We start from the raw sequence: 20,896 nt of genomic DNA on the forward strand, positions 1-20,896 counted from the left end.
CTGCAGTCCCTCAGAGAGAAGCCATCGCAGTTCCTCTGAGAGAAGACATCGCAGTCCCTATGAGAGAAGACATCACAGTCCCTCTGAGAGAAGACATCACAGTCCCTTGGAGAGGAGCCGTCACAGTCTCTCTGAGAGGAGCCATCGCAGTCTCTCGGAGAGGAGCCATCGCAGTCCCTCTGAGAGGAGATCTCACAGGTCCTTTGAGAGGAGCCATCGTAGGATTTCTGAGAGAAGTCACAGTCCCTCAGAGAAGAGCCCCCTCAGTCCCTTGGAAAGAAGCCGTTGCAGTCCCTCTGAGAGGAGAGGACACAGTTCCTCTGGGAAAGCCTGTCACAGTCCCTCTGAGAGAAGCCATCGCAGTCCCTCTGGGATGAGGCAAGGGAGGCCCTCTGAGAGGAGCCATCGCCGTTCCTGTGAGAGAACCCGTCACAGTCCCTCTGAGATGAGGCCAGGGAGGCCCTCTGGGAGGAACCATCACAGTCCCTCTGAGAGGAGCCGACGCAGTCCCCTTAAGGAGGGACTCAAGTACAGTTCCCCTGGGGAGAGGCCCAGCCATAGTTTGTCTAGAGATTTCAAGAATCAGACAAGTCTCCTCGGCACCACACATAAAAATCCCAAAGCAGGACAAGTGTGGATGCCTGAAGCTACTCGATGAGGCGGGGCCCGCCCCTATTATTCATTGTCCTAAGTCTTCATCGTGCTGCCCTTTCCAGGCTTCTTTCCTGCTCAGCCACTGCCTCCAATTCCTGCGCCCCCAGCATGGAAAGGCTTCCATGTCTCTCTACCGGGGGGAGGCGTGTGAGAATGGGTCTGTAATTTCTCTAAGATCAATAAAGGGGCAGTACATGATCTCCCTGTGCATCTGGACTGAGACCACTGGGCGGGTGGGTGGGGAAGGCAGGCTGGAAGGACACGAGGAGTTGTGCAAAGGTTCGGAATGAGAGCCAGGGGTTTTGAGGCCCGGTCGAGGCTCCAAGCTCCGCCCCTTCGCTCCAGATCCCACCCATAAGTTCCCGGGTCCCGCGTCGCAATCCCAGTGGGGCGGGGTCTCAGAGGAATCGGAGGGTGACTCGTCACGTGACTCGCTCCGGCCGCAGCCCCCTCGGAAGCTGCTAGGCGGAAGTAGAAGTTCAGAAGAGGGCTAGGCGGAGCCGAACCCACATCCGGGAGAGGCGAGGAGAGCGGAAGTGGCGTTGGTCTGGCCGGAGCCCTTGGGTGAAATTGTTAGGCGTGGAGAGGGAGTGATGTCTTCCAGACTCGGTGCTGTACCCGCCGTGAGTTTCTTGGTTTGACCGTTATGCTTTAGAGGTAGCGCTGTCGAGCCCGGAACACGCGGTCCCTCGCTTTTGTCCCATGCTCAGAGTTGGTTTTATCAGAGGCCATCGTAGGCCCCACCCTTCTAGATCAGATCACCTGTCCCCTTTTTCTTTACCCACGTTCTGCTGCCTGTACCCCACCTCCTTGAATTTAATTCCTCGCCACATTGCCATTAGTTTCTATTCCTTTTACATCCCCAATGTCTCTCATATCCGTTGTCTTTTCTTTTGGCCTCCCTTTTAGAGCCTGGGACAGGGCTTTGAGAATGGGGGAAGACGAAGGCTCTGGTATTGTTACCCGCCTTTGCACTGCTGGAAGATAGGACAGCATATTTTTCCTAAAAGGTGTTGCCTTCTTGTGTTTGAGGTGGTTGCCCCGGGAGAGCTTCATTTCTTCTGGGCATAGGGGAATTCGTCTTTTTGTGGTCGAGGTTCAGAGGTCCCTAGCACTCACTCGTGTGCTTGTGATTTGCTAGACTTCGGGACCCACAACCTTTAAGCAGCAGAGGAGCACGAGGATCGTGGGAGCTAAGAAGTAAGTGAGGTTTTCTAAGGTCCTTTTATGATTGTGTCGGCAGCGCTGTCCAGTAGAACTTCTTCCTGTGATGAAAATGTTCTGTATCTGCATTGTCCAGTATCATAGCCACTAACCCTGTGTGGATTTTGAGTAGTTGAAATGTGGCTAGTGCAAATGAGGGACTGAATTTTAAATTTTATTTGCTAAGTAAGTTAGGTTTCTAAGGTTCTTTTGGGATTTTGTGGCCAGCGCTGTCCAGTAGAACTTCTTGTGACGAAAATGTTCTGTATCTTCACTGTCTAGTATCATAACTACTAGCCCTGTACAGCTTTTGAGCGCTTGAAATGTGGCTAGTGCGACTGAGGGGTTGAATTTTAAATTGTATTTAATTTTAACTAACTTTAAATAGCCACCTGTAGCTAGTGGCTATCGGATTGGACAGTGTAGGTCTAAGTCTGGTGTGTGGGAGAAAAACCTAGCTTGCATAAAAAGAGTACAAATTATAATAAAAATGGAACCAGTGACTCAGTGGTAATTCCGTATTTCTCCAGACATCAATTTCGTGCACATAAATACAGTGATGAACTTGGGATGGATGATTTAAAAAAATGGCCGTAAGAAATCCTTGTATTTTTAAACTACTTGGCTGTAAGACTGGTTTGTTATTTAGTACCCTGAAGGTGCTTAGTTTTTCCATGGTTAATACAAAAGAAAACATTCTTGTTAACTAGACATTAAATGGATTCATTCATTCAGGTGACATTTACTACATGTTTGCTGTGTGCCAGTTCTGTAGTAGGTTAGGTATACAGGCATGAAAAACAACTAGCAGTCTAGAAGGGGAGATAGGCAAGTAGATCAACACAGTTCATTGTAATAAGTAAATATTTTTAAATGGGAATTTAATTTAGCCTTTGGGGAAAGGGAATGATAGTTTGGAAGGGAAGTATTATCAGAGCAGGTCACTCCTAAGTAGAAACCTGAAAGTTGAATCATACAGTTAGTGAGAAGGAGAAAGGTTTTTCAGAACAGAGAACAGTATGTGAACGTGTGGAAAAAGTTAATGGGATAGTAAGTAGTTCTGTGTGGGATGGAGGATGAGGGATTGCAGGGAGAGCGTTTAGAGAGGTTAGTAGGGGCTAGACCATGAAGGACCTGTTATGGCATACTAAAGTGTTTGGATTTTATCCTGGAGGAGATAATGAGGGAATGACATAGCCAGATAATTGGTCTTAGGCCACTCTGGCAGCATTATGAAGGATGGATTTGGAAGGGTACTGGGAAACTGGTTCAGAGGTTATTATGATAGCCTAACAGATTAATAAAGAACATGCAGCCTGTGGTGGGAACAATACATAGGGAATACATAGGGAACAACGTATGGGGAGCGTACAGGTTGTGATGATAAGTGAATAAGAGAAGGAAGATAGGATGTCTATGGGTTTCTGGCTTTGGCCATCAGGTGAATTTTGGTGTAATTCACAGAACTAGGAATTTCTGAATGAGGAGCAACATTTGGAACAAAATCAAATAGGTTTGGACCTCAGATGAACGGCTGGTCTGAAATACAGAGTTGGGAATCATCAGCTGTAAAAAATAATTGGAAACATGATGTTTTCCTCCACAAGCTGAGAGTTTTAATGGGCTCTTCTAGTTAAAGTGGTTAGAGCGATGTTTCTCAGTATGAACCTTGGTCACCTAGAGATAATTGTTAAAAAATAAGATTATTAAGTCCCTATGCATTAACCAGATTTGGAATCATTGGGTTTAGGGCGTGGAAATCTTTATTTTTAACTAGCTTCCTAGGAGATTGTGGCATTTGAGAGTCAATGGTGAGAAGTGAGACCAGAGAAGAGTAGAGCATGGAGAACACCGGCTTTTAAAGACTGGGTAGAATTACATAAGTTTACAAAGAATAACAAGATGAACTAAAGTACTCTTCTAATGAAATCTAAATATTTGCATGTAGAAGAATGAGCTGGGGCTTTTAAAATTTTTTGCTAGATCAGAAAGGAGTTGAAAATAGGCTAAACTTTTTATGTTTGTGATCAGAAGCTGAGAGTTGCCACATTGGTGACAACAAATTATAAAATAAATACAATTATGGTAGCCATTGTATCGCAACAAAACTTTTTCTTGTTATATGTATGGAAAGGGAAGTTTGAGCTTAATCTGGTTTTTTACAAATAATCAAATGTCCTGGGATTGATGGGTAGATACTGTAAAATACTTGAAAATTGTTTTTGTTGAGTCCTTTAAAAATAAAACACGAGACCTGGAGGAGGGATTCCCTAACCACGTTGACTTAATCTCCAAGAGTCAATTATGATGATCATATGAACTATTGCCTTTTCAGTATGCTTTTGCTTATTCATAAGAAGGTATATGGGTTCTGTATTTCTGAGTCCTACACTGATAGTAAGAAATTCCTACATGGAGAGTTTCCTAAGAGTTGTTATATGGGACTTGGCTCTTAATGGTCCGTTGGTACCATCAGGTCTTTTTGTTGTTGTTGTTGGAGATGAAGTCTTGCTCTCCTAGGCTGGAGTGCAGTGGCATGATCTCGGCTCACCACAACCTCCGCCTCCCGGGTTCAAGCAATTTTCCTGCCTTGGCCTCCTGAGTAGCTGGGATTACAGGCACACACCACCGTGCCCAGCTAAGTTTTTGTATTTTAGTAGAGACGGGTTTCGCCGTGTTGCCCAGGCTGGTCTTGAACTCCTGAGCTCAGGCAGTTCGCCCACCTTGGCCTCCCAAAGTGCTAGGATTGCAGGCATGAACCACTGCGCCTGCCCCATCAAGTCTTTCTAGCATTGTTTGGGATAGTAGGTTTTGGCCTTAGAGGGCTGCCAATCCATTAAAATTTAAAAATACCTTTATTGAGGTGTAATTAGAGTACAATAGACTGCACATATTTAAAGCGTACACCATGGTCAGCTTTGACCTATGTCTGTACCCATGAAACCATTGCCACAATCAAGATAATAAACGTTTTCATCTCTCTCAAAAGTTTGTTCATGTCTTTTTGCCATTCTTCCTCCACTCCTGTCCACAGGCACCACTGTACAGTGGTTTGCATATTCTAGAATTTTATATAAGTGAAGTCACACAGTATGTTCTCACTTTTTTCATGATTTCTTTCACTCAGAATAATGATTTTAAGATGAAAAGTAGTTTTTATTGCTGAGTAGAATTCCATTATGGATAGCATAATTTGTTTAGCCATCTACCTTGATGGACATTTGAGTTATTTTCAGTTTTAGGGGGTCAAACAATAAGGCTGCTGTGAACATTCATGTACAAGTCTTGTGTGGACAAATGCTTTCATTTCTTTGGATAAATATCTAAGGTAGTATTTACCATCATAGGTTAGTTGATTCATATGGCAGGAGTATGTTTAGCTTTTTAAGAAACTACCTGCTTTCCAAAGTGGTATTATTTTGCATTCCTACCAGCAATGTGTGAGAGTCAGTCTTTTCAATTTTAGCTAATTTAATGGGTGTATAGTGGTGTCTCACTGTGGGTTTAATTCGTGGGTTTTTGTGTTTTGTTTTGTTTTTTTTTTTAAACAGGGTCTCCCTCTGTCACCCAGCCTGGAGTGCAGTGGCCCGATCTCGGCTCACTGAAGCCTTTGCCTCCTGGGTTCAATTGATTCTCCTGCCTTAGCTTCCTGAGTAGCTTGGGATTACAGGTGTTCACTACCGTGCCTGAATAATTTTGGTATTTTTAGTAGAGATGAGATTTCTCCATGTTGGCCAGGCTGGTCTTGAACTCCTGACCTCAAGTGCTCTGCCCGCCTTGGCCTGCCAAAGTGCTGGGGTTACAGGGTTGAGCCACCGCACCTGGCCTAATTTGTGGTTTTTAATTCATCATATATGAATAATAATGTTGAGCATCTGTTCGTATTCTTTTAAAAAAAGTTTTTTTTGCATCTGTTCATATTCTTTTTTATTTTTTATTTTTTTGAGACAGAGTTTCGCTCTTGTTGCCCAGGCTGGAGTGCAATGGTACGATCTCGGCTCACCGCAACCTCCGCCTCTCCGGTTCAAGCGATTCTTCTGCCTCAGCCTCCTGAGTAGCTGGGATTACAGGCATGCACCATCACACCCGGCTAATTTTGTGTTTTTAGTAGAGACAGGGTTTCTCCATGTTGGTCAGGCTGGTCTCGAACTCCCGACCTCAGGTGATCTGCCCACCTTTGCCTCCCAAAGTGGTGGGGTTAACGATGTGAGCCACCGTGCCCGGCCTTCATCTGTTCGTGTTCTTATTGGCCATTTGTGTATCTTTTGTAAAGTGTCAGTTTACATTTTTGTCCCTTAAAAAAAGTGGTTTATCTTACTGGATTGTGGTATTTAAAAAAAAATCTGTCCTGAATACAACTCCTTTGTCTATTATATTTCCTTATAGTCTGGTTTGTTTTTCATTTTCTTAATGATGTCTTTTGAAGAGCAAAAGGTTTAAGTTTATCATTTTTTCTTACGTTTCATGCTTTTCTGTATCCTATTTAAGAAACCTTTGCCTCCCTGGAGGTTGTAGCGAGTCGAGGTGGCGCCACTGCACTCCAGCCTGGGCAACAGAGCGAGATTCCGTCAAAAAGGAACTTTTGCCTCCCTAATTGCAAAGATTTTCTCTGGTCTTTTCTTCTAGAAGTTTTATAGGTTTTATATTTAGGTCTGTGACTCATTTAGAGTTAATTTCTGTGAATGTTATATGGTAAGGGTCAGTGTTGGCTTTTTTTTCTATTTGTATACCCAGTTGTTGGAAAGAGTTTTCTTTCTCTACTGAATTGCCTTGGCACCTTTATCAAACTTCACTTGGACATGTATATGCATAGGTCTGTTTCTGGACTCTCCTTATTCTGTTCTGTTGGTGTTTATTTAGACTCTTGAAATCAGTAAGTCCTCTAACTTTAGTGTTCTTTTTCAAAATTGTTTTGGTTATTCTCAGTTCTTTGCGTTTTTATAAAAAGTATAGAATTGGGTTGCCAATATCTGTTGAAAGAAGCTTGCTGAGTATTGATTGGTATTATATTGAATCTATAGATTCCTTTGGGGAAAATTGCTATTTTTACAATATTGAGTTTTCTGATTTATGAACATGCTATATTTTCCCCTTTATTTAAGTCTTCTTAATTACTCTCAGCAATGTGTTGTAGTTTCATTGTAAAAGTCTTGAACATCTTTTGTTAGGTTTGTTCCCAGGTATATTATCTTATTCTGATGTAATTGTAAATGGTATTATTTTTATAATGTCATTTTCTAGTTGATTGTTGCTAGTGTATAAGTACTCAGTTGACTTTGTATGCTATCCTTGTATCCTGACACTTTATAAATTAATTTATTAGTTCTAGTAATTGTTTTGTAGATTCCTTGGGATTTATTTTGTAAGCAATCATATAATCTGCAAGTAGAGACAGTTTTGCTTTTTTCCTTTTGATCTTGTTTTAAACTATTGCAACAGCATTCAGCAGTGAAACTACGTGGGCCTGGAGTTTTCACTTTGGGAAGGATTTCATAAATTCAGTTTATTTAATAGATACAGGGCTACTTAGATTTCCAGTTTCTTCTTGTGTCAGTTTTGGTAAGTAGTATTTTTAAAGAAATTTGTTCATTGTAATTTTTCCATAGATTAGCATGAAGTTATTCAAAGTATATTATTACTTAATGTCTACATAATCTGCGATAACCCCTCTTTCATTTCTGACACTGGTTATTTGTAGTATCTTTTTTTGTTGATCAGTCTAGCTACAGGGTTGTCAATTTTGTGATCATTTCAAAGAACCACATTTCCCCTGTTGTCTGTTTTCTAGTTCATGGGTTTCTTTTCTTACCTTTTCTTTGGTTTACTTTGCTTTTCCTTTTAAGGTATCTTAAGGTGAAATCTTAAGTCATTGATTTTAGATCTTTTCAAGAATAAGCATTTAGAGCTTTAAGTTTCTTTCTAAGTATTGTTTTAGTTGCATCCTACAAATGTTGATATGCATATTTTTGTTGTTTTTCCAGTGTAAAATATTTTCAAATTTCATTTGTGATTTCATTTTGGACCTATGAATTATTTAGAAGTAGATCATTTAATTTGCAGATATTTGGATTTTTTGTGTTTTTTGTTTTTAGATATCTTCCTATTATTGATTCCTAAGTTGATACCAATGTGGTCAGAGAATACACTGTGTAATTCTCATCCTTTTAATAAAAGTTAAAGTTGATGGCCCAGCATAAGATCTAGCTTAATGAATGCACAATGTGCACTTGAAAAGAATATATATCCTGCAGTTGTTAGATGTAGTGTTGTGTAAATGTTAACTAGAGCAAGGTGGCTAATAGTGCAGTTCAGATAATTTTCATCTTTCACTGAATTTTTGTCTAGTATCAATTGCTGAAAGGGGGAGGTCTTAAATTTTCTGCTAGGATTGTGGAATTGTCTATTTTTCCCTGTAATTCTGTCAGTTTTCGCTTTGTGTACTTTGAGGCTCTATTATTAGGCACATACGGTGGGTAATTATGTCTTCCCAATGATTTGACAGTTTTGTCATTATGAAGTGTCTCTTTTTATCTCTGGCAGTACTCTTTGTCTTGAAGTCTGTTTTATCTGATATTAAAATAGTCATTCCAGCCTTATGTTTGCTGATTGTATGATACAATTTTTTTCATCCGTTCACTTTCAATCTATAGATGTCTTTGTATTTTAGAGTGTGCTTCTTGTAGGTAGCATGTAGTAGGGTATCACTTTTTAATTTACTCTGTCAATTGCTGACTTTTAACTGGAGTGTTTAGACTGTAAACATTTAAATTAATTATTGATATGGTTGGATAGTCTACCCTTTTATTTTTTGTTCTCTGTTTATCTCTTGTTTTTTGTTCCTGAGTTTCTTCTTTTGGATTATTTGAATGCTGCGTGTCTGCCCCTCCTCTTGTATTTTTAAGAGACAGTGTCTTGCTCTGTTGCCCAGGCTGGAGTTGGTGGCACATTCATTGCTTACTGGGCTCAAGTGATCCTCCCACCTCAGCCTCCCAAGTAGCTGACATTACAGAGGTGTGAGCCATCTACCCCAGCCTGTTTACCATTTCTTTTTGTTGTTGTTGTTGTTGAGACAGAGTCTCGCTTTGTCGCCCAGACTGGAGTGCAGTGGCCGGATCTCAGCTCACTGCAAGCTCCGCCTCCCAGGTTCACACCATTCTCCTGCCTCAGCCTCCCGAGTAGCTGGGACTACAGACGCCCGCCACCTCGCCCGGCTAGGTTTTTGTATTTTTTAGTAGAGACAGGGTTTCACCGTGTTAGCCAGGATGGTCTCGATCTCCTGACCTTGTGATCCGCCCGTCTCGGCCTCCCAAAGTGCTGGGATTACAGGCTTGAGCCACCGTGCCCGGCCTGTTTACCATTTCTATTACTCTTTCTTCATTCTTAAAAATCCAATTTTCTCTCTCTCATTATTTTTCTTCAGCTGGAATCATTTGTTTTAGCATTTCTTATGGAGCAGGCTTGCTTACAACGAATTCTCTTAGTTTTATTTCTGAGAACATTTTCACTGAATATAGAATTCTGAATTCACAAATTTTTTCTCTCAAGATTTTAAAGATATTTCTTTTTCCTTTTCCTTTTTCTTTTTGGAGACAGGGTCTCACTCTGTTGCCACGGCTGAAGTGCAGTGGCGCAGTGATAGCTCACTGAAGCCTCAAATTCCTCAGCTCAAGGGATCCTCCCACTTTAGCCTCCTGAGTAGCTGGGACTATAGTTGCATGGCACCACACCTGGATAATTGCTTTAAATTTTGTTTATTTTTATTTTTTTGTGGGTACATAGTAAGGATATATATTTATGTGGTACATGAGATATTTTGATACAGGCATACAATGTGAAATCACATCATGGGGAATAGGATATCCATCCCCTCAAGCATTTATCCTTTGTGTTATAGACAGTCCAGTTACACTCTTTTACTTATTTTAAAATGTACAATTAAGTTCTTAAAATTATTACTATTTTTTGAGACGGAGTCTCACTCTGTCACCAGGCTGGAGCACAGTGGCGTATCTCGGCTCACTGCAACCTCTGCCTCCCAGGTGCAAGCATTTCTCCTGTCCCAGCCTTCCAAGTAGCTGGGACTACAGGCACACGCCACCATGCCCAGCTAATTTTTGTATTTTTAGTAGAAACGGGGTTTCACTATGTTGGCCAGGATGGTCTTGATCTCTTGACCTTGTGATCCGCCTGCCTCGGCCTCCCAAAGTTCTGGGATTACAGGCATGAGCCACCACGTCCAGCCTTAAAATTATTTTTTGTAGAGACAAGGTCTTGCTATGTTGCCTAAGCTGGTCTTGAACTCATGGGCTCAAACAGTCTCCCTGCCTTGGCCTCCCAAAGTGCTGGGATTACAAGTGTGAGCCATTACACTGGTCCGATTTTAAAGATACTCTACTGTCTTCTGGCATTCTTGGTTTCTGTTGAGAAACCCATGGTCATTTAAATCATTTCCTGTAATGTAGTATGTCACTTTTCTGAAGCTTTCTAGTTTAAAACAAAATCTTTGGCTTTGAATCGTTTCTTATTTATTTAAAAAAGTTATTTTGAGACAGGATCTAACTCCCGTTGCCCAGGCTGGAGTGCAGTGGTGCAACCTCTGCTCACTGCAGCCTCATCCTCCTGGGCTCAGGTGATTCTCCTACCTCAGCCTGCTGAGTAGCTGGGACTATAGGTGCCCCCCACCACAACTGGCTAATTTTTTGTATTTTTAATAGAGATAGGGTTTTGCCATGTTGCCCAGGCTGGTCTTGAATTCCTGGGCTCAAGGGATCTGCCTGCGTCAGCCTCCTAAAGTGCTGGGATTACAGGCTTGAGCCATTGCACCCAGCTTAGTTTTTTTATTTTTATTTTTAATTTTTTTGTTTTTTTGAGATGGAGTCTCGCTCTGTCGCCCAGGGCGGCTGGAGTGCAGTGGCATGATCTCGGCTCACTGCATCCTCTGCTTCCCAGGTTCAAGTGATTCTCCTGTCTCAGCCTCCCAAGTAGCTGGGACTACAGGCACCCACCACCATACCCAGCTAATTTTTGTATTTTAGTAGAGGTGGGGTTTCACCACGTTGGCCAGGCTGGTCTCCAACTGCTGACCTCGAGTGATCTGCCTGCCTTGGCCTCCCAAAGTGCTGGGATTACAGGTGTGAGCCACAACACCTGGCCTAGTTTATTTTTTATTGAAGTAAAGTATACTTTTTTTTTTTTTTTTTTGAGACGGAGTCTCGCTCTGTCACCCAGGCTGGAGTGTGGTGGCCGGATCTCAGCTCACTGCAAGCTCCGCCTCCCGGGTTTAGCCATTTTCCTGTCTCAGCCTCCCGAGTAGCTGGGACTACAGGCGCCCGCCACTTCGCCCGGCTAGTTTTTTTTTTTTTTTTTTTTTTTTGTATTTTTTAGTAGAGACGGGGTTTCACCGTGTTAGCCAGGATGGTCTCGATATCCTGACCTCGTGATCCGCCCGTCTCGGCCTCCCAAAGTGCTGGGATTACAGGCCTGAGCCACTGCGCCCGGCCGTAAAGTATACTTACATAATTTATCATGTTTACCTTTTTTTTTTTTTTTTTTTTTGAAACAGAGTTTCGCTTGTTGCCCAGGCTGGAGTACAAATGGCACGATCTTGGCTCACCACAACCTCCGCCTCCCAGGTTCAAGTGTTTCTTCTGCCTCAGCCTACCTAGTAGCTGGGATTACAGCATGTGCCACCATGCCCAGCTAATTTTGTATTTTTAGTAGAGACGGGGTTTCTGCATGTTGGTCAAGCTGGTCTTGAACTCCCGACCTCAGGTGATCCACCTGCCTCGGCCTCCCAAAGTGCTGGGATTATAGGCGTGAGCCACCACGCCCAGCCAATATATTTATATTCTTTTTCTTTTTTTCCTCTTTTCACTCCCCCATCTCTCCTCTCCCCTTCCTGGCTGAATAGTTTCATTAAGATGTGTCTTGGTTGGGTACCGTGGCTCATGCCTGTAATCCCAGCACTTTGGGAGGCTGAGGTAGGAAGATTGCTTGAGCCCAGGAGTTTAAGACCAGCCTGGACAACAAAGTGAGACCCCGTCTCTACACACACACGAAAAAGAGTGAGCTGGGTACCGTGGCACACACTTGTGGTCTCAGCTACTCAGGAGGCTGAAGTTGGAGGATTGTTTAAGCCTGGGAGGTGGAGGCTGTGCTTGAGCCACTACACTTCAGCCTGAGTGACAGAGTGAGACCCTGTCTCAAAAGAAAAAAAAAAGAAAAAAGTGCTTTGGACCAACCTGGGCAACAGAACAAGACCCTGTCTCTATGAAAAAACACAGAATTTAGTGGATATGATGGTGTGCACCTGTGGTCCCAGCTACTCAGGTATGGTGAAGTGGGAGGATCACTTGAGCCAGAGAGGTCCAAGCTGCAGTGAGCCATGTGCCACTGCACTCTGGCCTGTAGAACAGAATGAGACTGTGTTTCAAAACAAAACAAAAAGATGTGTCTTAGTATGTTTTTCTCTGAGTTATCCTATTTGGTGTTTGTTGAGCTCCTTGAATCTGTATCTGACCAAATGTGGGGGATTTTCCACCATTTTTTTTTTCAAATGTATTTTTCTGCCTTAGTATCTTTTGCCTCTCCTCTGGGATTACAACTACACTTAAGTTAAAACTTTTGGTATTAGGGTTCTGTGGACTGTTTTTCAATCTTTTTTTCTCTTTGTTCTTCAGACTTTTTTTTTTAAAATTATTATTTTTTATTTTTTTGAAACGGAGTCTCGCACTATCACCCAGGCTGGAGTGCAGTGGTGCGATCTCTGCTCACTGCAACCTCCACCTCCTAGGTTCAAGCCATTCTCCTGCCTCCTGAGTAGCTGAGATTACAGGCACCTGCCACCAGGCCCAGCTAATTTTTTTGTATTTTTAGTAGAGACAGGGTTCCACTAGGTTGGTCAGGCTGGTCTCGAACTCCTGACTTTGTGATCTGCCTGCATCGGCCTCCCAAAGTGCTGGGATTACAGGCGGGAGCCACCGTACCTGGTGGAGACTGGGTCATTTCTATTGAACGGTCTTCAAGTTCACGGACTCTTTCCTCTGTCATCTCCATTCTATTACTGAACCTATCTGATGAGTTTGTATTTCAGATACTGTATTTTTCAGTTCTAAGACTTCATTTGGTTCTTTTTTATGGTTTCTTTTTCTGCTGATGATTCCTACCTTTTCCTTCATTTCTTGTGTGTTTTCTTTATAAGAAAGTATTTCTTTTTTATTGAAAGTATTTGATAGTCCCAACATCTGGATCACCTTGGGGTTGGCAGGGTTTGGTCATCTGTTCCTTTGAAAATTGCTCACATTTTCCTGGTTCTTTGTGTGTTGCATAATTTTGGAATTTATCCTCATCGTTGTGAATACTTCTTGTGTAGATTTTGGGTCCTATTATAATAATTCTGGGGAATGTTGCTATTTCTGTTTTTAGCAGGCAACCCTGCTTCAGGTTCAGGCCAGAACTTCTGTCTTGCTTTTGGAGGCATTGGTTAAAATCTCAGTTCTGTTCTTTATGTCTTTGCTATGATGATTTGGGCTGTCCCAAACGTGAATAGCTCAGGGGCTGGTCTGTGACTTCTGCAGGTGTTTCCAATCTTGTTTCAGTTCTCCAGGCTTTTGCTGCTTTGGTTTGGGTCACATTACAGTTCAAATCTTATTTTGGTTTTCAAAGTCTTTGCTAGGCTGGTACGTATGGATATATGCTACACATTCATGGCTAAGGTTAAGTTGTGACTTGTGTGGATTTATACACTGAATTAAGGGATTCTCTTTTTTGCCTGTTTTCTCTCCAGCATTCCCCCCACCCCCAGACCCCCAATTCTGGTCCGCAGGGACCTTTTTTCCTGATTTACCTGGTCAGAAAGAAGGGAGTTTCTAGAATGAAAGCTGCCCATGCTGCTCTGAAAGTGGGGTTCGTCATTGCAAATTCATACTTAAGGGAAAAGGACAGAACTGGAAAACTCACCCCATTTGGGTCACTTCTCCCAACTTTGACTCCCCTGCGCAATTTACTTGTTTTTGTTTGCTTTACAGAGTCCAGTGAGCAGGAGGGGTGGGCCTTAGTGGGCTTAGCTGCCCTTCCAGAGCCAGGACTTCTGTGTATTAAATTTGTGTTATTGGACCTCATGTGTGGAGAGCCGAAACTCATTCTTCCCTGTCTGTAACATACTGACATAACCAGTCTCTGTTGTGTTTATTCATCCCCATTTCCATCCCCTCCCTTCTAGAGGAAACTGTATAAACAAGTGTGATGTTTGCCCTTAAATATTTATGACTCCTTTAAAAATAAGCTTTAAAATAAGCTACTTTATGTGTGGATTTGTTTTTAGCTTGCTGAACTGACATTGTGCTAGAGATACTGTTTTGTTTCTTTTTTCATTCAACAGTATCTTTTTTAGTTATGTTCATGTCTCTATGTGTAGAATTGCTTTATTGCTTCTAACAGCAACATAGTATTCCGTAGTAGGCATCTATCACATTTTACAAGGATGGTCACTGTGTTACTTCCAACTCCCTGCTGTCACAAACAAACCTCTCTATGTGTAATTCTTATTAGCTCTACATCTAAAGTGTTATCTTGAATCTGCCAATTCAAGGTAACTTTTTTCCTTTTGTTTACTCTTTCTCCCATGGTCTGTCTCCATAGAGCAGCCAGAAGGATCTTTCTGAACCGTAAATCTAAAGTAGGCCTCACAGGTATTTAGCTGGAAAAGGGAGGTTCTAGGAGTCCATAGACCACTCTTGGAGAACTGCTGCTCTACTGCATCTTGAGCCACCTAGAAGAGTGTCTGATGCTTTGTAGTTAGAGAGTAATGTTTTTTAACTGTCATACTGACTGGTCTTAGATTTTGGAATCTGGATTCAGCTGTATACCAAAAATCTCTGGCCAGATTAATTCATGCAAGATAGCCTCCATCCTTTAGCTGTGGAAGCTAAGTATCATGTTGCCTAAATAAGATAGGGCATCAGGTTTTAGGGAGAATGCTGAGGGAGAAGGAAGATGGGTCAGATTAGGGCCTACAGACTATTCTTTTTCCTTAGAGATACCCTTTAGTTACCATCCCTCTGTCAGAGAAAGAGAGAGGCTGGGACATACCAGGTTACAAATCCAGGGAGTCTTCCGAAGGGTCACAGAACACTTTATTGCTTCACCTACTTTCTTTTCTTAGATAAATCTAGGAAGGATGTCTAGTTGGGCTGCAAAGTGATCATTTGTATGTACTGCTTACTCTTTCTGATTACAATGAAGTGTGATAATAATTGTACATGTTGTGTTAGATCAACTATTGTTATTGTTAGGTGATTACAACTTACATTGTGTTTTTATAGCAGGCTTCTTAGTTTTCTGCACAGGTAACCAACTTGGTTATAATATAAAAGAATGTATAGAAATTTTGCTCCAGACCTTCCTTTGTGGTATATATTTTTATGTTGTATTAGTAGCAGGACCCAGTGCTCCATAAAGGATAATAGTTTCCAGTACACTATCCCTCATGATGACTCTTTAAGTGGTTCATCGTCTGCCTCTTCGTGTGAACCAGTGAGTGATTTTCCAGCATCTTTCCGAAAATCTACCTACTGGATGAAGATGAGAAGGATCAAGCCAGCTGCTACTTCTCATGTCGAAGGTATCAATATCAGTGTTTTAATCCGAAGACAGGTCACTTCCTAAAGTTATAATTTGAGATTATTGTAAATACCTCTTAAGAGTATTAAATGCCGGCCGGGTGTGGTGGCTTATGCCTGTAATCCCAGTACTTTAGGAGGCTGAGTTAGGCGGATCATGAGGTCAGGAGATCGAGACCATCCTGGCTAACATGGTGAAACCCCATATCTACTAAAAATACAAAAAATTAGCCGGGCCGGGTGGCGGGCGCCTGTAGTCCCAGCTACTTGGGAGGCTGAGGCAGGAGAATGGGGTAAACCCGGGAGGCGGAGCTTGCAGTGAGCCAAGATTGCACCACTCCACTCCAGCCTGGGCGACAGAGCAAGGCTCCGTCTCAAAAAAAAAAAAAGAGTATTAAATGCCACATATTTGTTTCTCATTCATGATTTAAAAAAATTTAAGGTGTTAGGCTATTGCATCCTGTCCCATTAGCTTCATGAACTGCTATGTGATAGAGTGAAATTCTGCTAATCTTACTCCTCTAGGTTATACTTAGCATTTGATTTTCTTCTTTGTAGGATTTGAACTTTCTCTTCTTCTTCTTCTCCTTCTCCTTCTTCTTCTTCTTTTTTTCTTTTTCTTTCTTTTTTTTTTTTGAGACGGAGTTTCACTCTTGTTGCCCAGGCTAGAGTGAAATGACTCAATCTCGGCTCACCGCACCCTCCGCCTCCTGGGTTCAAGCAATTCTCCTGCCTCAGCCTCCTGAGTAGCTGGAATTACAGGCATGTGCCGCCACACGCCTGGCTAATTTTGTATTTTTAGTAGAGATGGGTTTCTCCATGTTCATCAGGCCAGTCTTGAACTCGCAACCTCAGGTAATCCTCCCACTTCGGCCCCCCAGAGTGCTGGGATTACAGACGTGAGCCACGGCGCCCGGCCCCCCTTTTCTTCTAGTTTGATTCTCTGTTGATGATTTAGGGGCTGGTGTAAGGGTTATTCAGGGGAGAGTATTCTAGATGGTCACACTCTCAAGAGTCCTTGGTAGCTAGTCCTATGTTGAGCAATTCTTATCCTCTTGTTAGCCTCAAATCAAGATTAAGCAAAACACATTGCTTGAATGCCCGTATTATTCATAAGGAACAATGGATGATTTGGGATAGATAACAATATAAAAAGACAGAGGGAGTGGGTCAGTTAATGAGAAGTTACACCAACTTCCCTAAAAACGTTATAGACATTTCTCTGAGGCCTGTGTTCACTGACGATCTTTCCCTCTGATGGTCTTGTGAGTGATGTTCTGAACACAGGTCTAGATGTTCATTTACAAAGTGTGCTGAGTTTTTGTTTTGTTTTTGTATGGTACTTCAGGGTCAGGTGGAGTATCAGCCAAGGGAAAAAGGAAACCCAGGCAGGAAGAAGATGAAGACTATCGAGAATTTCCTCAGAAGAAGCATAAGCTTTATGGTAAGGCAGTAACTTTTCTACTTCTTTTTCCCTGGGTGACTGAGCTTTATTCTTTGAGGATAAAGGAAAGAGAAGCCTTAGTTTGAGCCCTTCAGTGACCTCTGAGCCCTTTGAATTGTTTGGGAGGGAATGGCCTCCATCCTGCCTTGTTATACCCTTTCATTCTGTCATGACTTAGGCAGTCAGTCGGTTGAGGGACTGGGAAATAGGGTGTTGAAGAGAAGGAGAGGGAAGAGATTTTGGTATTAGCAAGGGTGATGTGCTGGGCTTCAAGTTTCTGTCTTGTGTCAGGGAGGAAGCAACGGCCTAAAACTCAGCCCAATCCTAAATCCCAGGCCCGTCGTATTCGGAAGGAACCACCAGTTTATGCAGCAGGTATGTTTTCTTTTGGAAGTTTTGTGGGATGTAGTTCTCACATTCTGATTTGTTGTTGGTGTTGTCTGTGAAGGAATGAGGTGCTAAAGCATTTCTTTAAGGAGGCAGTTACTAAGGGCCCGAGTTTGGAGTCAGACAGACTTTTGCTCAAGTTTTGGCTCTTCATTAACTTTGTGACCTGCCTTAATTTGTTTAACTTCCTCTTGCCTCAGTTTCCCTGTCTATGAATAGGGGTAATAAAGGCAGTCAGAATTGTTGTGAAAATTAAATGGATAAAAACATTTAGCATAGTCTCAGGCACACAAGAAACACTCAGCAGACAGGCTGTGACATTTCGCAGTATCCTATTGTTATATCCTGTGGTGAAAAATGTTGCTGCCTAATTCTTGAAGCCACTGAGCTTTGGAGTGGTTCTCAGGTGGTTTTTATCATGGTGAAATGAGTAGGAGTTTTCAGAAACTCTTCACTGTCTAAAAAAATACTACTTTTAGAAGTTATACCCAACAAGAGTCTCTTCATTATAGTCTGCCAGGAAAAGGAAAAACCATTTTATAATACTTTTCCTAAATCGTGGGATCATGCTTTTTGTTTCTGGAGAATACTGCAGATTACAAAGTGTTTCTTTCTCTCCTTTGTAGGCAGTTTGGAGGAGCAATGGTACTTAGAAATCGTTGATAAAGGCAGTGTCTCCTGCCCTACCTGCCAGGCAGTGGGGAGGAAGACCATAGAGGGTTTAAAGAAACACATGGAAAACTGCAAGCAGGTTAGATATTTTGGCGTTTCATAACTGTTACGATATTTTTACCCAAACTTTAGACCTCTTTTGCTGTGTTGGATATGCTGGTTATAATGGATGAAAAGCAGCATTGTATAATAAAGGAAACATAGGCTTTGGATCTGACAGAGTTAGGTTTGAATCTTCTCTTAGCCACATACTAGTGTGACATTTAGCTTTTTATATGTAGACTTCAGTTTCATTTGTAAAATAGAGAAAAAATAATAAATACAAAGTAACAAAAACCTTATGTAGTCCATGAGAGGATAAGAAAGAAGTAACACAGGGCTAAGTGCCTAGCCCATTACTTGGCAAATATTGGCATTCAGTTAATGGTAATTCTTATTATTTTATAAGTGAATTGCCTGTATTTTGCCCTTGAAGACATGACACTGAGTTTCTGGGATTTTGAGATACAGTGACTATTGAGTTTGAGAAATAAAGGAGACATAGATGAAAGCATTTTAGTAGGACTTTGTGACATTCTGTTTCTCTGTGGAACAACCTAGCACTGAGCAGTATTTTTCCTTCTAGGAAATGTTTACTTGTCATCATTGTGGGAAACAACTTCGTTCACTGGCAGGGATGAAGTATCACGTCATGGCAAATCATAATAGTCTGGTAAGAGTGTCTTCTGTCTTTTGTGAGTGTTTGGATGTCTTTTTTTTTTTTTTTTGAGATGGAGTCTCACTCTGTCACCCAGACTGGAGTGCAGTGGCACGATCTCGGCTTACTGCAACCTCCAACTCCTGGGTTCAAACTATTGTCCTGCCTCAGCCTCCCAAGTAGCTGGGATTACAGGCATGCGCCACCACACTTGGCTGATTTTGTATTTTTAGTAGAGATGGGGGTTTCTCCATGTTGGTCAGGCTGGTCTTGACCTCCCGACCGCAGGTGATCTGCCTGCCTTGGCCTCCCAAAGTGCTGGGATTACAGGTGTGAGCTACCGCGCCCAGCAATTTTTTGTATTTTTAGTAGAGACTGAGTTTCACCACGTTGGCCAGGCTGGTCTCGAACTCCTGACCTCAGGTGATCCACCCTCCTTGGCCTGCCGAAGTGCTGGGATTACAGGCGTGAGCTACTGTGCCCAGCCTGGATGTCTTTTACTTACGTAAGTGTAGATATCTCAGTACAGATGGCTCTGGGATTTTATAAGTGTGTGAGTAAGAAGAGCCTTTTGATAAAAGAATTAATGCACAATGAAACCTTTGCGTGAATCCATAAATATTTGTGTGTTTAGGTTGGCTCCAAAGGTTCATATCCTGGGAGGTAGAGGCTCAGAACTCTTATTTCCATTATATTCACTTCCTTTGTTCAGGAGAAGATGGAGAAAGCCAGGAGTCAGATAACTTGGGCTTCATTAGCACCAGCTTAGCTGCCAGTCCAATCCTTGATTCTCCTCTGATATTTTTTCCCTGATATTATCTGATATTATCTTTTCCATGAATCATCTTCTTGTTTGCTTCTCTTGATTTCTAGCCCATTTTGAAAGCCGGAGATGAAATAGATGAGCCAACTGAGAGGGAAAGGCTTCGAACAGTTCTAAAGAGACTGGGAAAGCTCAGGTGCATGCGTGAGGTAAGGGCCCAAGGACAGCAGTTCCTTCTCCCTGAATTCTCAGGTCAACATCTTCTGTTCTTTCCATTTCTTCTCTTCCTCATTGTTGACTTCCTAGTTCTGCACTATCTTGGTCTCTTGAATCATTAATAGTTCTTTATTTTCTTCCTCATTTCCAAAAAATTATTTTTATTCCCCTTCCCTTTGTTTGATGGGGTTTCCTTACCATCCGTTTTTTAATGTGATGAAGAGGATCCCAGTGACCCCTCACTGTGCTGAACTTTGGTATAAATTGCTGGGTATTTGATATTGGGATGGGGTTGAATCACAGACCAAAGAGAAAGCTGTGACATAGAGTAGATGCACAGTTGTAGTTTATCAAGGGCTACTAAGCTGATTGAAAATCATGGTTGATCAGAGTAGGATGGCCAGAGACAAGGAAGGGTTGTGCTGATGGGAGATGTTGGAAAGTGTCTACTGAAATCAGAGGGTCTATTTGTATTTTGTGGTGGTGCATGCTTTATGGCTGTTTAGAAATTTAGGGATCATGTCAAAAGATGTAAGATTATAGTTTAGGCTTCTCTCCTGTGTTCAGAGTTGCTCCAGTAGCTTCACCAGCATCATGGGATATCTCTACCATGTTAGAAAATGTGGCAAAGGGGCTGCAGAGCTGGAAAAGATGACCCTGAAATGTCACCACTGTGGAAAACCATATAGGTCGAAGGCTGGACTTGCGTATCACCTGAGGTCAGAGCATGGGCCTGTGAGTACTGATTCCTTTCTATACCCTGCATGGGGATGTATTTGGTGGTGAGTCCTTAGCCCTCTATCTTCCCATATGTGTTTGGTTCCTCATTTGTATCCTCTTTTAATCTCTGAATGCTTGTGTTCGCTCTTCTTTGTTCTTTCTTTGTCCTTTTCTTATTTCTGCCTTTTGAACATTATTAGATTAGATAAGTCAAAATTCAAAGTATAGTCCAGGCAGAAGTAAACTCATTATTATATATTTTATATCATATATTTTTATATAGTATATATATATTATATATAAATTTTTTTTTTTCTTTAAGAGACAAGATCTTGCTGTCTCAGACTTGAGTGCAGTGGTGGGATCATAGCTCACTGCAGCCTCGAACTCTTGGGCTCAAGCCATCTTCTTGCCTTAGGCTCCTAAGTAGCTAGGACTACAGGCTTGCGCCACATGCCCAGCTAATTTTTTTGTTTTTCATTTTTTGTAGAGACAGGTGTCTCATTATGTAGCACAGACCA

At 42.1% G+C, this 20,896-nt stretch overlaps 2 protein-coding genes across 14 annotated transcripts in view; both read left to right on the top strand.

The window, feature by feature from the left end:
- The window catches only part of C14H2orf16 (chromosome 14 C2orf16 homolog), a 41,558-nt gene extending 40,706 nt beyond the window's left edge, over positions 1-852 (top strand). The window contains 1 exon segment of the mRNA XM_021925226.2: positions 1-852. Within this exon segment, the coding sequence (XP_021780918.2) occupies positions 1-658 (658 nt within the window). The 3' untranslated portion in view covers positions 659-852.
- A 251-nt stretch (positions 853-1,103) lies between these two features.
- The window catches only part of ZNF512 (zinc finger protein 512), a 39,651-nt gene continuing 19,858 nt past the window's right edge, over positions 1,104-20,896 (top strand). For 9 of the 13 annotated variants that reach the window (XR_002516864.2, XR_001893953.3, XR_001893952.3 and 6 more), the window contains exons 1-9: positions 1,104-1,277; positions 1,796-1,854; positions 15,291-15,478; positions 16,825-16,920; positions 17,212-17,295; positions 17,934-18,058; positions 18,605-18,691; positions 19,550-19,648; positions 20,223-20,390. Coding sequence is in view for 9 of the 13 variants with exons in the window: in XM_003908437.4 (XP_003908486.1) it covers positions 1,248-1,277; positions 1,796-1,854; positions 15,291-15,478; positions 16,825-16,920; positions 17,212-17,295; positions 17,934-18,058; positions 18,605-18,691; positions 19,550-19,648; positions 20,223-20,390 (936 nt within the window). In the remaining 4 variants the exon portion in view is untranslated. Of the gene's footprint in view, positions 1,278-1,563; positions 1,855-15,290; positions 15,479-16,824; positions 16,921-17,211; positions 17,296-17,933; positions 18,059-18,604; positions 18,692-19,549; positions 19,649-20,222; positions 20,391-20,896 lie in introns of all 13 variants that reach the window. The other 4 variants (XM_009183894.4, XM_021925230.2, XM_003908438.4 and 1 more) reach the window with 4 other exon arrangements.

The sequence above is a fragment of the Papio anubis genome, chromosome 14 (assembly GCF_008728515.1).
Source record: "Papio anubis isolate 15944 chromosome 14, Panubis1.0, whole genome shotgun sequence".
Lineage (NCBI taxonomy): Eukaryota > Metazoa > Chordata > Mammalia > Primates > Cercopithecidae > Papio > Papio anubis.